Source organism: Notamacropus eugenii, chromosome 4 (assembly GCF_028372415.1).
Source record: "Notamacropus eugenii isolate mMacEug1 chromosome 4, mMacEug1.pri_v2, whole genome shotgun sequence".
Classification (NCBI taxonomy): Eukaryota; Metazoa; Chordata; class Mammalia; order Diprotodontia; family Macropodidae; genus Notamacropus; species Notamacropus eugenii.
This window is the reverse complement of record NC_092875.1, coordinates 417008855-417025457: the sequence shown is the minus strand read 5'-3', so window position 1 is coordinate 417025457 and position 16603 is coordinate 417008855. Positions and strand designations below refer to the sequence as shown.

The window sequence follows — 16603 nt, the reverse complement described above, 5'->3', positions numbered from 1 at the left end:
GGATCACACAGAGTTGGACCTGACTGAAACAACTAAACAAGCAACCTCAGAGGGAGGTCCTCATCAGGATTACTGGCTGCAAGTGGAATGCTTTCCAGAAAACTGTTAATTTTTATTTGGCCAACTAAATCCTGACTTAGTCCCCTAATGATTTGTTTGCTAATACTTTTATCTTGTGAAATCAGACCCCCCATGGATATATTTCTCTGCTTTTTCCAGATGTGCTAACTACGTAGATCATGCTGCTTTGCTCTTTCTCATAAGTATCATGTACTCCTAACCTTTTTTGGGCAAGTGTGATGACATATCAATTAACCTGATTATGTATTCTTCTTATTCTTTTGTGAATAAATTGTATGCACTCAACCATTGTATCTTCAGTATTGAGTGGCAGCTTGGTGTGGTGGGAACACTGGAGTCAGAAGACACCTGGGTTTGGATTCCAGCTCTGACACTCAGTAGCTGTGTCAACAAGCCACTTACCCTCTCTGAGTCTATTTTGCCCTCTTAAAATTCCCATATGGTTTTTGTTTTGTTTTGTTTTGTCTTGTAGGCAATCACGGTTAAGTGACTTGCCCAGGATCACACAACTAGTAAATGTTTGAGGCAAAGAATTTGAACTCTGGTCCACCTGACATCAGGGCTAGTGCTCTGTCCACTGTGCCACCTAGTGCACCACCATAGGGTTTTAAACCTGACCTTGTAAATCTAAAAGTGCATATAAATGTGAGAATCTCATTTATCTTTTTTGGAACAAGATATTCCACATAAATTAATCTTCCAGACAGTTGAAACTTAACCTTTTTAAGGAACAAAAAAAAATTTTGAAATTGCATTTTTGATGCAATTTTTCCAACATGTTATACTTTATTTCCCTAAACAGAAGATGATGAATATAATTTAACTTTTTCTTGATTTTTCTATGATTATTATTATTGTTATAAACATCAGTTTTTATACTTTATAGTAAATACGGAAGTGAGCCTGTGGGCTTTTGAAGTACAAAATGTTTTTGCATTAAATGGCTCTGTACTGTTCTGCTTTTTTAGTTCTTATTACTTTTTTAAATTTTCCTGGCTCCTCTTTCATTGTCCTGTGGTGAGAAGCTCTCTCTCCATATGGAGTATGCAGGTGCCATTGTGTGACTCAAAGGCAGGCAGAACAAACATCTCTTCCCCCATTTTTTTCTCCAATTTATTTCCTGCCAGGAGGGGAAGCTGAAGGTAAAAGTAAAACAAAACAAACAACTTGGCCACTCTGTTCTCTTCAGAGAGAGTGGGTACTAGGCTAGAATTATATCCATCTGCTCCCTGAAGTATTATTAGTCTAGGTCAGACTTGGGATTTTCAAGCTCAAGCTAACTTCCAATCACTGTTTCATTAATTGGGGAAGGAGGACCCCAAGTTTTTTATTCAAGGTTTAACCTCTTTTCAACAAATACCAGTTTCACAGTGAACACACATTTGCCAAATAGCAAAGAAACTCATTCAAATTTTCACAAAGCAGAAATCAGAAAAAAGCATACATAGAATATGTGTAGGTGTGTATACATACATATATACGTATACATGTATATATACATGTATATATATGTGTGTGTGTCTGTATATACAGACACACACACACAGACACACACACCAGACAATACACAGGAACGGAATTCTCTCTTCAAGAGAAAAACAACTCAGCTCAACAGAGGGAGATTCCTAGATGTCACCCAAGAAAAAGTTCCCCAAAGTCTCTGATGCAGAAAGTTGAGGATAAGGATATGATAGAGACTGCTAACTCCTCTCCTGTCTTTCTAGAGTCTCTGCCTTCAGCTACCTGAAGTAGGGTTAGCATCTTCCATCTTCTCTCTTGAACGTGGAAGCCCAAAGCACCCAAAGTCTGAAGAGATTCAGTGACTTGATGAATGTGAAAAGACTCTCCTCCCCACCTCCCCACTGTCATCAACTCTGCCTTACCCCTCACACACATTTATCTCCACCATTGAGGGGAGAGTCTAATACCAATAGGCTTTGGGGCTGGGGTTACAGTCAGACTATTAGTTATCAGTTATCTCTGGTGGAAAAGTATCTGTCTGTCAGTAGCAATTTCTGTACACCTCCTAATTTGCTGCTTTTAAGCTGTTGGTTGTTGGGAAACTAGATAAAAGCTAGAATTGTGTGTCAAGTAATAGGTTCAAAATAAGAGTCTTGGAAGTTCACCTATAAATAAATCGCTTGAACTTTACATGGACACTTTAGATGCTCCCAAGAGTTTCTGCTTTATCTAGTCCTCTTATCTACTCCTCACAGCAAAGGTTGCTAGCTGGAATGTAAGTTCCTTGAGGACAAGCAAGGACTATTTAATTTTTTACTTTGAATTCCCAGCAACTAACAGTGTCTGGCATATGAGGCACCTAATGAATACTTCGTGATGAATTGATGTTCCAAGAAATGAAGTGTTATTTTGTAAAGGTCCTAAAAAAGGATAGAAAATCCCAGACTTAATCCTATAATATACATATTTATATGTATATAAAATGTATGTGTTTATTTTATATATGTATGTAAAATCCTTACCACTGAGAAAAGAAAGCAATAAGGTCAAAAGTTAAGGATAATGCCTATTTTCCCTGAAATTCAAACTCCTATAATCAGTTGTTTCAATTATCCAATAGAAATTTGGAGATTTTTAAGTTAACTTGTTTTGCCATTCACCAAGTGACCATCAAAAGTAATTTCATCTATCTGAACCTCATTTTCCTCACTTATAAAGATTGGACTAGATGACCTAGCTCCTCCAATCTGTGAGGCTATGAGTTGCTCTTTACACTAAATTTGGCAAATTATATAATTGATACCTAACTGTAGGGTTATTTCTTAACCATACACACACACACACACACACACACACACACACACACACGTTGGTTGGTTGTTGTCCTTCATCTTTGAAGAGGACCAAAATGACATCACCATGATCAAGTGAAATTTCAGTGTGCCTGACTATGGCTGATCAGACCAATATAAGCTCAGAATGTTCTACCACATATTGGGCACAGATAGTCAGTGTGAATATTTGGGGTGGTTACTCCAAATTTGCACATCCTATAATTCCTTTGTGCAGTCTCAATTCTGCTTTGCTCATTGAGCACAGTACCTTTTCTGATGTAGGCATGCTGAGCGATCCTGTGCCAGTGTGCCCCATGTTGCACAGTCAAATCCAAATCTTGAGAGATACCTTGAGAGTATCCTAGTATCATTTCTTCTGACCACCACTTGCCCCATGTGAGTTCTCCATAAAATAGTCTTTTTGGCGAGCATACATTTTGCATTCGAACTATGTGGCCAGCCCATCAGAATAGCACTCTCAGAAGCATAGTTTGAACTGGCAGTTCAGCTCAAGCAAGGACTTCAGTGTCTAGTACTTTATCCTGCCAAGTGATCCTCAGAATCTTCCTAAGACAGTTCAAATAGAAGCTATTCACTCTCCTGGCATGGAGCTGGTAGACTGTTCATGTTTCACAGGCATACATCAATGAGGTCAGCACAATGGCTCTGTAGACCTTCAGTTTGGTAGTCAGTCTAATACCTCCTCTCTCCCAAACTTTTCTTCAGGGCCTCCCAAACACTGAGCTAGCTCTGGCAATGCATGAGTCAACCTCATTGTCAGTGTGTACATCACTGGAAAGTATGCTACCAAGGTAAGTAAACTTATCCACAGTCTATACATATACACATACATACATATATGTGTGTATATATGTATGTGTATATATATATATATATACACAAAGAGAAAAGATAAATTAGATAATTTTGATTATATAAAACTGAAATTTTGCATTAACTTTGTTATTACAACTGTAGTTAGAAAAGAAATGGTCAACTGAGTGAGAAAATAACTTTGTATCCGGTACTTCTGACACAGATCTGATATCTAAGATATGTATAAAATTGACAGAAATATCTAAGACTAAAAGTCATTCCCTAATGGATAATTGGTCAAAGTAAATGGAAAACATTCCTCAAAAGAAGAATTGTCGACTATTCATAACCATATGAAGGAAAATTCCAAATCACTAATTATAAAAGTGTAAATCAAAACAACTTAACATTCTTGTACCATATATTATGAAACCTAACGTTGTAAGAAGAGACAGACAAGATGTGAGAGTGACAAAGGCATTATGTGGTACAGAGTGCTAGAGTGATTATAGACTTATCCTTTCCAAGCTAAATATTCGCATTCATCAAAAGTGCCACCCCCAAGGCAAAAGACTACCAGAAGAATTAATGTCAGCAGATTAGAGCTCTTCTCTAAGTGTGAACAGTTGTTGCTGACTTAGAGGGAAAGTTGAGCCAACACACAGTTGGCAACAGTGGAGCAGAAAAAGAGTGGGCAGCTCTCAGACATTTGGTATACAGCACTGTATCTGCTCATCCGGGTCAGAACACTTACAAACACCAAGACTGGTTTGATGAAAATGATGGGGAAATTCAGAAGGTGCTAAATGAAAAATGAGAACTCCACAGGATTTACCAGCAGAATAATTCATCCACCTCTAAGAAGGCAGCATTTAATTCCTTCAAAAGCAAAGTACAAGCAAACCTTAGAGAGATGCAGGATTCCTGGCTCAGTAAGAAGGTGAATGAAATTCAGTTTTATGCTGATAGTAACAGTCCAAAGTGCTTTTATGATTCCCTGAAAGCTATTTATGGACAGAAAACCTATGGTGCATCACAACTACTCAGTACTAATGGAGCCACATTGATTAGTGGTAAGGACATGATCCTAGAGAGATGGGCTGAACACTTGCATAATGTTCTCAACAGACCATCATCAGTCAATGCTGAGGTCATTGACTTTTTACCTCAGGTTGAAGTCAATCCCTCCTTAGCTAAACTTCCAACTGAAGAAGAGGTTTTTGAGGGCCGTTAGGCTCCTTTTCATGTGGCAAATCACCTGGTGCTGATTCTATTCCAGCTGAGATTTATAAGGTAGGGGGACCATTGCTCATACAAAAGCTGACTGAAATTTTCCAGATTATATGGCAAGAGGAGGTTAACCCCCAGGAGTTCAAGGATGCTGCCATTGTCCATCTCTATAAGGGTAAAGGGAATAGATTATCCTGCAACAATCGCAGGAGAATCTCTCTCTTAGTTATTGCTGGCAAAGTTCTTGTTAGAGTCCTCCTTAATAGGCTGATCCTTCACCTGGGAGATGGTCATATACCTGAGAGCCAGTGTGGCTTCAGAAAGGGCCAAGGAACAGTCAATATGGTATTTGCTGCCTGACAACTCCAGGAGAAATGCCAGGAGCAGAACAGAGGTCTGTACACAACGTTTGAAGATCTGACCAAGGCCTTGGACACTGTGAGTCATGAGGGCATATGGAAAATTATGTCAAAATATGGTTACCTGGAGAAGTTCATCAATATTGTACGTCAATTTCATGATGGCATGTTTGCCCGAGTTTTGGATAATGGACAATGCTCTCATGCCTCCCCAGTCAGCAATGGAGTGAAACAGGGCTGTGTGCTTGCTCCAGTACTTTTTAGCATGATGTTTTCAGCCATGCTGACAAATGCTTTCAATGAGGATAAACACGGCATCAAGGTCAACTCCCGAATTGATGGCCAAGTTCTTCAGTTTGAAAAGGCTACAAGCCAAGACCAAAGTGGAGGGAGTGTTTATGCATGATTTTCTGTTTGCAGATGATTGTGCACTCAATGCAGCCTCTGAAGCTGAGATGCAACAAAGTATAGATCAATTGTCTGCTGCTAATTTTGACCTAATAATTAACACCAAGAAAATACAGGTGCTCCATCAGCCACCACCACACCATCCATACGTGGAACCATCGGTTACAAGAAATGGAAAAGTTTTGAATGTTTTGGATAAGTTCACTTACCTTGGTAGTGTACTTTCCAGAGAAGTACACTTTGACAATGAGGTTGATGCACACATTGCCAGAGCTAGCTCAGTGTTTGGGAGGCTCCGAAGAAAAGTTGGGGAGAGAAGAGGTATTAGACTGACTACCAAACTGACGGTCTACAGAGCCATTGTGCTGACCTCATTGTTGTATGCCTGTGAAACATGAACAGTCTACCAGCTGCATGCCAGGAAAGTGAATAGCTTCTATTTGAACTGCCTTAGGAAGATTCTGAGGATCACTTGGCAGGATAAGGTACTAGACACTGAAGTCCTTGCTCGAGCTGAACTGCCAGGTATTCAAACTATGCTTCAGAGAGTGCTACTCTGATGGACTGGTCACATTGTTCAAATGCAAATTGTAGGTTTGCCAAAAAGACTATTATTGTACGGAGAACTCACATGGGGCAGGCGATTACATGGTGGCCAGACGAAATGATGCAAGGACACTCTCAAGGTCTCTCTCAAGAACTTTGGATTTGACTGTGCAACATGGGACACACTGGCACAGGATCGCTCAGCATGGCGTGCCCACATCGGAAAGGGTGCTGTGCTCTTTGAGAAAAGCAGAGTTGAGACAGCACAAAGTAAACAGAGGATGCATAAATTTGGGATATCCACCCCAAATATTCACATGAACTATCTGTGCCCAACCTGTGATAGAGCATTCTGAGCTCGTATTGGTCTGATCAACCACGAGCACACTGAAATTTCACTTTATCATGGTGATGTCATTTTGGTCCTCTTCGAAGATGAAGGACAACTACCAACCAACCAACTATTATGAAACCTAATAGAAATGTGTTTGATATTTTTTTTTGTCTCACAAGAAAATCAGAATGAAACTTTGCTTAGTTTTGATTTTGGAAGATTTTTTTTTAATCTATCTGAAATTTAAAGGGTAGACAACATTTTTCTATTGAATTTTTGTTCAATTTGGCATTTACTCAGGTGAATATATTTCTTATCACTATTAAAAAGTGAAACACATACCAAAAAAGTGAAACACATCAAAAGAGCAGGAAAAAAATCAGGTGACCCATCTCTAGTCTCCTACTCATCCTGACCCTTGATCCCTTTTATGTTTTGAACTCTAGCTTTGATTCATACCTGCCTCCATACCTACTCTCAGACCCAGTTAAAAGCCCAGCTTTTAACTTGGTTCCAGTCTTGGTCCTAGAACCATTCTCTATATCTAGACATGTTCCCTTTCTGCCTTAGCAATGTGCCCAAGTCTAAAACTATGGAGGTCAAGTTAAAAGCAATTTGAGAAGATTTATTCAACAAGGACCAAGCACTAGCCACCCGCATTACAGTCTTTACATCTTTAAAGTATCTTCTTTGACTAGATAGTCCTTATTAGTTGTATTATAGTTATAATGGCAGTTCACATGTGTAAACTTTGATTTACAAGTATGATAAGTAACTATAATACTTAATGGTTTACAAAACACTGAATATATATTTATTTGCAAAAATGCATCTATACATACACGTGTACATATACATATATACTCATTTGATATAACAATACTGTGCATTAGATCGTGTAACTATTATTATACACATTGAAAAGAAAAGGGAAAGGGGAAGTCAGAGAGGTCATGACTTGTTACTTGCCGGTAAGCAGCAGAGTCAGAAATTCAATACTTTGATTTTTTGAGGGGGGACATTATGTAGAAAAAACATGAAATAATTGTGATTTAAGGCTCAATAACACCATGAGAAAACATTTCTTTGGGGAAGTAGTGCAATATATAAATATTTATTTTAATGTTTTTACACAGATGAAAATGAGCAACTGAAGAAAAACAATGATATCCTCAGGGAGAAGTTAAAATCTCACGAGCAGGTGAGGCTTAATGTAACATAAAATCAATCCTGCCCTAAGCCCTTAAATTGGAAAAAAAAAAAAAAAAAGATTAGTTATATATGCAAAATAATTTTTTTGCTTCACTATTTCAATATATCAATTATTTCATCAGTAGGAGCACTTTATTGATGCAGATAACAACTTTATGCTTTAGATGACCTTTATTGGTATAGCCAAAAGATATATCACCTGGTGATCAACCTTTTAATGATATGCCTTTTCAAACTTAGCTGAGCTGGTCTCCAAGCCCACATTCAAAGCCTTCCCAATTTGTGTTCTACTAGACATAGCCTTCAAAACCCCATTATTGCATGTTGAGTAATTGAAGTGGGACTTTAATGAAGGCAGTATTTGCAAAATACAATGAAAAGAAGTTATTGAAAATGGTTTTTTTCTAAAGTAGAGTTTAACTAATAAGGAAGAAAAATTATCAGTGTGGAGCCCAAACAAAATATAGATAATACCAATCATTATTATGACAGTGAATTTCCTTTACTCTGTAATTAAGCAATAAAGGCACAGGTTCTAGTTTCTCTAACACCTTCTTTAATTCTTTTAATAGGTTTCTTGGTTGTCCATAGCTCTACTAAATGAATTTTAATGTTTTTAAATCACAGAGTCAACAGATCTCTCCATCTCTCTCTCCATCTCTTTGTCTCTCTGTCTGTCTATCTGTCTGTCTGTCTCTCTCTCTCTCTCTGTCTCTCTCTCTCACACACACATTTTCTCTCAGATCTGTGATTTTATTGGTAGAGGTAATTTCCAATGAGAAAGCTCCTGAGTGATTAAGTATCTTGCCTAGGGCCCCATAACTAGTTTGTGCGTGTCATAGGCAAGATTTGAACCCAACTCTTCCTGATTCTGAGGGTAGCTTTCTATTATAGACTACATCATGCTGCCTCTCTAGATTTAATTATTGCATATATATGGCAATTTGTTTCTCATTTTCAGTTAACCATTGCACTTTCAGTTTATGTTATTTACGTAAATGAAGAAGGCACTTCAAGTAGAATACAAATGAACTACTTCCAAAGGGCCCCTGAAGTCTTCTGCCATTTTTTTCCTTCCACTAAAAGGCCAAAGCCTCAGATCCAACTGCAGGAATGACCCATGTCTGCAGTGCCTGTGCCTGTGCCTGAACAACAGTAGAAAATAATGCTAGACTAGCACCGAGGCAGCTGATGCTAGAGCTACAACAGAAGAGAACTGGCCAACACAACCTCAGGGAAGCAAAGTGGCTAGGGTCTTTGCAGGTGCTACCAACACAATCAACCACATCTGATAGAGGCTTGTCAGGCTCACAGCAACTGACAGTTCAACCCTGGATTCAAGATTCTGCAAGCAGGTGACAGAGAAGAAGCCAAATCAAAATCTAAGTCAGTGTCACCAGGAGGCCAAGTCCAAACCCAGGAATTCCTGCAGAAAGCAGCAACTTATCTTAGCCCCCACAGTTTGCCCACATCCAAGAGTAAGAGAAAGACCAGAGTCTGACCCAAGCACAAAACTCTAATCCAGAAACTGAGGCTGGAGATGAATAAACGTAAGAAAAGTCCAATCACTGTGAAAATATTGTGGACTGAAAGAAGCCCAATAAGTAAGCCCAGAAAAGAAGAATAACTCCATCTGTCCAAGTAGAGCCTCAGAGAATGTCCTACCCAAAAGGGCTGCCAGAGTACCAAGAAGAAATTTTTAAAGAAATACAGTATATAATATTAAAAGAAATGATGGCTAGTGAGGAAAGAATGGCATAGAACATTAATAGCTTTACCCCAAAATTGAACTTTACAAAATGTAAAATTTGCCAACAAGAAAACAACGACTCCAAAGCACAACAGGAAATGTTCAAACAAAACCAAAAGATTGGGGGAAAGGGGGAACAGAAGAAAATGTTTGTTCTACACTATTAGAAACAACTGACCGAAAAAATAGATCATGGATAGATCATGTAAGAGTAATTGTCAGAAAATTAGGATCCACTCCAACCCCCAAAAAAGCTTGCATACAACATTTCAAGAAATTGTAAATGAAAATTGCTCAGACCTTTTAGGAGCAGAGAGCAGTGTGAAAATATAAAGAATGTACTGGCTACCACCTTAAAGAAACTTTAACATAAAATTTCCCAGTAATACTGTAGGCAAACTTCAGAGCTTCCAGATTAAAGAAAAAAATACTCCAAACTGCCAAAAGAAAGATTTAAAGTACCAAGTACCCACCATCAGGATCACACATGGATTTGACACTGCTACTATAAAGAAGAGGACAGCTTGGAATGTAGTATTTTAAAAGGCAAAAGACAAAGTCTTACAACCAAGAATAACCTATCTGACAAAACTAAGTATAATCTTAGAAAGGAAAATGGACCTTTAATTAAATTAAGGATTTCCTGAGCATTTCTGATAAAAAGACCAAAATGGATTAGAAACTTTGGAATGCAGCTACAGGATTTTAGAGAATCCTAGAAAGATAATTACATTTGATTAGTTGGAAAAGACTATTTAGTGATGATTTTGTTGATTTACATTCAATAGGGGAAGAAAAGAGTTCTTCTGAGAACCCTGATATCTTCAAGAGTCCTAAAGGAAGTTAAATAAGACAGGCAGAGAACCAGGACATAGTTTTGTTCTATTTTAATGGTTTTGGGAGAAGGAAATGGGAGGAGAAAAGGATTATTCTGGGAAGGAAAGGAGAAAGACAAGGGAGCTTACTAATCAATAATAGTGATGTAAGAGATAAAGAACAAACACAGAGGAACAAAGTTGAGGGAATGAGTATCTTCTGAACCTCAATTTCACCTAAACTAGGCAAAAGAAAGTTGAGCACACACAGTTTTGTGAAGAGACACATTAAGGGACAGAGAAAGTAGAGAGAAGGATTTAAGAGAGAGGACAGAGGGCAGGATAGTTAAGGAGCAAAGAGAAACAAACCAATCAGAGAGTGGAATGTGAGGGGAAAGTGAAAGAAAGAGTGAAAACTTATGATTAGGGACAGGAAAAGAAAGAGGATGGATCAACTAAGCAAAGACAGATTGTTTCAGTTATAGATCATCAGAGTTCAGCAAACTGCTTTTTCACTGCCTTCCCTTTTTGCTATGGATGGGAATGAAAGAAATTCTCCAGTAGAATAAATAGAACAGGTAGCAGAAAATCAAGAAGGAGAATCCAACAGTGTGTTATTTACAAGAAACACACTTGAAACATAAATATTCACATGGAGCAAATCTGTTGTGATTCAGGTGAACTCAAGGGAGCAGTCATGATTTCAAGAAAAGATAACAGTAAAATAGATGTAATAAAAAGATAACCATGAAAACTACATCATGATTAAAAAACACCATTTATAATTAGCCAGTACCAGTAGTTAATATATATGCAATAATGACATCACATCTAAACACAGTTAAAAAGTTCTTTGAATTGTAGGAAGAAATAAGCAGTAAAACCAAAATATCAGGGAACCTCAGGGTACACTTTTCAGATCTAAACAAATCTGGCAAAAGAACAATACAGAAGTTAAGAACCTCAATAAAACTTTTTAAAAACTAGATAGGATACATTTCTGGTGACTACTAACTAGGAATAGAAAGAAATTTATATATTTCCCCTTGAAGCATGGCACCTTTACAAAAATTGACCATGTGTTTGGGCATAAAAACTTCACAAATTGATTCAGGAAAAGAAGAAATATTAAAAGCATACATTATTGACCATAATGAAATAAGATTTATATTCAATAATGAGTCTTTGAAGAAAGCATTATGAATTAGTTGAATAACCTCAATTAGTGAACCAAAAAAAAAAAAGATTGTTAACTGAAAAAAATTAAAGTAATTTTTAAAAAATTAATTCAAGACTAAACAACTTAATCCTAAACAACTGATGGATAAAAAGACACATGATAGAAACAAAAGAAAGGTTCATCAAGCAAAATGACAACAAGGAAATAACAGACCAAAACTTCTGTAATGCCCTAAAGCGGTCCTTAGGGAGAAATCCCTGCGTCTAAATGCATTCATCAGTAAAAGAGAGAAAGCACAAATCAGCAAACTGGGCGTGCAGATTTAAAAAAAAACAGAAAGCAACCAATTAAAAACTCTAAACATCAAGATAGAAAGTCTAAGACTCGAAGAGATTTTAAAAATTAAAAACAAAAAATGAATAGACAAATAATACTGAGGTTTAAAAAACCTAGTGCAATAGATAAGCAATTATCTAGTCTGATTTCAAAGAGAGGAATCAGATTTTTGTATCCAAAATTAAAAAGGAGAATTCACAAAAGAGGAAATCAATGAAACTATCAGGAACTATTTTGCCCAGTTATGTACCACTAAAACTGATAATTGGGATGCATGAAAATATTTGATAATATGAAATATCAAAATAGCAGAACAAGAATTAGAATAAATAACTCAATGTCAGAAAAAAAATAAATTGAACAGGCTACTAGTGAACTCCAAAAGAGACTTGAGAACCAGATGGATTTACAAATGAATTTGATCAAACTTCCAAAGAATAATTAATCCCAACATTATATAAACCATTTGGAAAAATAAAAAAAGAAAAGAATCTTCCAAACTCTGATACAAATATGTTCTTAATACCTAAATCAGAGACAAAGTCAAGAAAAAGCTTTAGACCAATGTTCCTAATGAGCATCAGGTAAATACAAAAAGTATTTTAAAAACATTTAAATAGCAAAAAAGCTTCAGCATATTAAGAAATATTAGATACTATGATCGGGTTGAGTTTAGATAAGGAATACAGAGTCAGTTGAATAAATATTACAGGAAGAATAGGCCTCAACACATACTCCAACGAGGACCTTCAATGGACATTTCCCCTCCCCTCCTCATTACATGAGGAAAACTATAAACATGATAGACCACATTAGTAACAAAAATAACACAACCAACTTGGTTATTTCAATAGATGCTGGGAAAGCTTTTGATAAAATCTATCACCTATTCCTGTTAAAAACACTAGACAACATAGGAATAAGTATTGATCGTTTGTTTCTCTAGATCAACTTCACTATTACTATTTTTTTTCTGTCTCTATAAAGAAGTTATTTTTTCGTTTGGTTGTCATGACATTGAAAACTAAAAAATAAATAAAAATTTATTTAAATTAATTTAGTGTTGTCATTTTTATTATATTGCCATGAACAACCAATAAATAATGACCATTTCTCTACTTTTTAGGTCTGTCTTTGTATAATGAATGTTTTTTAATATTCATATAGTTCCTGTGTGTATCTTGGTAGGTGGGCTCCCAAATATTTTATATGTTCTGTAGCTATTTTGAATGGATTTCCTCTTTCTGTCTATTCCTCTGGGATCTGTTGGTAATATACAGAAATGCTGCAAATTTGTTCAAGTTCGTATCTCAAACCAAGAGCTGTGGTGTTGGTGGTGGTGTCACAAGCAGCTCTGGTACTGGTATTAGAAAGCTGGCATTTACATAGTGCTTTAACTTTTGCAAAGCACTTTACATATATTACCTCATTTGACTTAATCTCTAGTGATAGCACAAAAAGAAATCAAGGAGATTAGGCATAAGAAAAAAGAGGAAACAAAACTATTCTTTGTTGTAGATGATCTATCTAGAGAACTCAAAAGAATCAATCAAGAAGTAATTGAAACATTTACTAACTTTAACAAAGTTGCAGAATATAAATCTACATAAATCATCAGCATTACATTTGTGTTTGATATTTTCAAATACCCCAGATTCTGGGATAAGAACTAATTCTTTGATTTAAAAAAAAATCAACGAGAAATTGTAAAACAGTCTGGCAGAGAACAGATACAGACTAGGATCTTATACTGTATAATAAAATAAGCTCTAAGTGGATATATGATTTAGACATAAGGGGTGACATCATAAACAAATTAGAGAAAGAAGGAGGAAATTACCTTTCAGATTTATGGATAGGGGAAAGAGTTCATTACCACACAAGGAACAGAGAGAAACAGAAGATAGAAGGGACAATTTTGATTGCCTAAAATAAAATAATTTTGCACAAATAAAACCAATGCAGCTAAAATTAGAAGGGAAACAAATAACTGAGGTGAAGGAGATATTTGCAATAAGCTTATCTGATAAAATTCTCATATTCAAGATACATGAGGAATTGATTCAAATTTTGTATGAAGAAGAATCATTCCCCAGTTGACAAAGATCATTTGAACAAGAAAGAAATCTAAGCTATCAATAATCATATGAAAAAAATGTTCCAAATCCACTACTAATCAGAAAAATGCAAATTAAAATTATCATTTCTTACAGCTGTGATATTCTACCGGAGAACCCAAAAGACTAAACTAAAAAAAAAAACTAAAATAATAATTTCAAGGAAGTTATAGTATGTAAAATATATCCCCCTAAATCATTAGATTTATTTATATTACCAGCAAAACACAACAGAACAAGATGGAAAGAGAGATTCCGCTCAATATAATTGCAGAATGAATAAAACATTTGGGAATCTACCTGCAGAAACATGTACAGGAACCATATGAATATAATGACAAAACACTCCATCAGAATAGAGACCTCAATAAGTCTAGAAATATTATTTGTTCTTAGATAGGATGTGGTCATGTAATAAAAATGACAATATTATCTAAATTAATTTACTTACTCAGGGTCATGTCAATCAGTCTTCCAAAGGAATATTTTATAAATCTAGAAAATAATAAAATTCATATGGAAAGAAAAAAGTCAAGAATCTCTAAAGAAATAATGGGGCGGGTGGGGGAAGGAGGAGAATGGGAGTGAAGGAAACCTAGCAAGCACCAGTTTTCCAACTACACTACAAAGCTGTAATCATCAAAGCTATTTGCTACTGGTTAAAAAATAGGTTGATCAGTGAAACAGATTAGGAACTTAGCATAAAGAAGCAAGTGAGCACAGTGGTTAATGTTTGATGAATCCAGATACCTCCAACTCATAAAGACTCACTATTTGACAAAAACTGCTGAGGAAACCAGCAAGCCATCTAGAAAAGGCTAGGTATAGGTTAACGTCACACTATATATGTAAAAAGAAGCCTCAAATTGTTCAATATTTAATAAACCTTAGAACATGAATTACCTGGGAAAGAGCTCCCTGTTTGACAAGAATTGCTAAGAACCAGAAAGCGGTTTGGTACAAACTAGATTGAGACCAAACCTTAAACCACCTAACGCAATAAACACAACAAAGTTACAGGATCTTAGAAGTTATACCATAAGAAAAACTGGAAGAGACTCAGTCAGGTACTTTTCACAGTTGGAATTTTAGTGGACAGTGAATTCTGTATGAGTCAGTTGTATGGCATGGCCACCTAACAAGCTAAGCTCCGTTATCAATGAAGTGTAAATGTCTAGAATTAGAAACATAAATACCATCATACTCTGCTCTGGTCAGACTGTATCTAGAGTATGGTTTTCACTGTCAGAGGCTGCAATTTAAAGGAGACATTAACAGTACAAAATGAGTCCAGAGGAAGATAACTAGGATGGTACAGAAGTCATCAGAAACCATTCCTTGTGAGGAATAATTAAACGAGTTTGGACTATTACTCTGAAGAAGAAACTTAAAGGGACAAGTACTAAGAAGGGTTGTCTTCAGTGAGGACTCCAGGAGAGGAGAATTAGTCTTATCCTGAGTCACCACAAGAGACCACAACTAGGATTAACAAAGAGAAGTGTCAGGGAGGCACATTTTTAGCACAATTTTTAGCACAAAAGGAAGACTTTTCTAATAGTTAAAGGTGACCATTAATTGAGTAATGAGTTTCCTCTTACCAAAAGTATGCAGAGGCCGATTAACCATCCATAAGCAGTGTTGTTGGAGGGATTCTGAATTTGATAAGAGGTTACTTTTAAATACCCGTACTGTAACTCAAGTTTCTGTGGAAGAACCTCTGCTCACAGCCAGATTTGAAGGTTGAGCTCTTGCTAACAGGAGGAAGAGACTGATGTTGGTGTGTTGGTGCTCCCTGGTGGCCAGAAGACATGACTACAACTTTTAATGTTTAAATTTAAATTTGAATTTTGCATTGCAAGAGCTGTTCTCAAATCAGATTATTCAAACAATATTTACATTATGACAATATTTGATAATTAGATCTTCCTAGAAAAACAGTTCCAAGTTTCGAATCTTTATATGTTTAGTGTAAGGAAAGAGGAATTAGATTCTATTTCCTCAAGTGATAGATCTTCCCAGAAAAACAGTTCCAAGTTTTGAATCTTTATATGTTTAGTGTAAGGAAGGAGGAATTAGATTCTGTTTCCTCAAGTGATAGTCAACAGAATAGATATAATCAAAGAGTAGATAACAGAGGTAAGAAATGCTAATATGTTAATAGGGTGCTAATGCTTAGTGAACCCTTTTTGAAATGTGAGCATGTTTTTCTGCAGATGATGAAAAGCCTTTTCAGGGCTTTGAATAACTAAACCCTGGACAAGTTTGGGTAGTTCAAGGGAGCAGTTTGTAGAAGACACCCCTGCAGGGGATCATCATGCATCATCTAGCAAAGATTTGCCCAGAGAGGAAACATTCCATGTAGCAGTTCAAGACTTTGTTCATTGGAGTAGACACATAATCCAGAAAACTCTGGAAACCCACCTGAGTAACTTACCCAGCAGAGTTGCAGCAACCAAGAGAAAATGCATGAAGACTCTGGGAAGAGAGAAAACTTCCGGGCCCTGAAGTATTAGGAGTTAGGAGTTACCTTTGCTTTATTCTACACGTTCCCCATGACCATTTTAACTCTAAATCTAAGCTCATTCTTCACATGAATGCTATGAATATTTGAGGAAGAGTGTGTC

At 36.4% G+C, this 16603-nt stretch overlaps 1 protein-coding gene across 4 annotated transcripts in view; it reads left to right on the top strand.

The window, feature by feature from the left end:
- Window positions 1–16603, top strand: part of CCDC152 (coiled-coil domain containing 152) — a 62922-nt gene that overhangs the window by 39301 nt on the left and 7018 nt on the right. For all 4 annotated transcript variants that reach the window (XM_072605723.1, XM_072605719.1, XM_072605722.1 and 1 more), the window contains one exon: window positions 7706–7770. In XM_072605723.1, the coding sequence (XP_072461824.1) occupies window positions 7706–7770 (65 nt within the window). The remainder of the gene's footprint in view (window positions 1–7705; window positions 7771–16603) is intronic.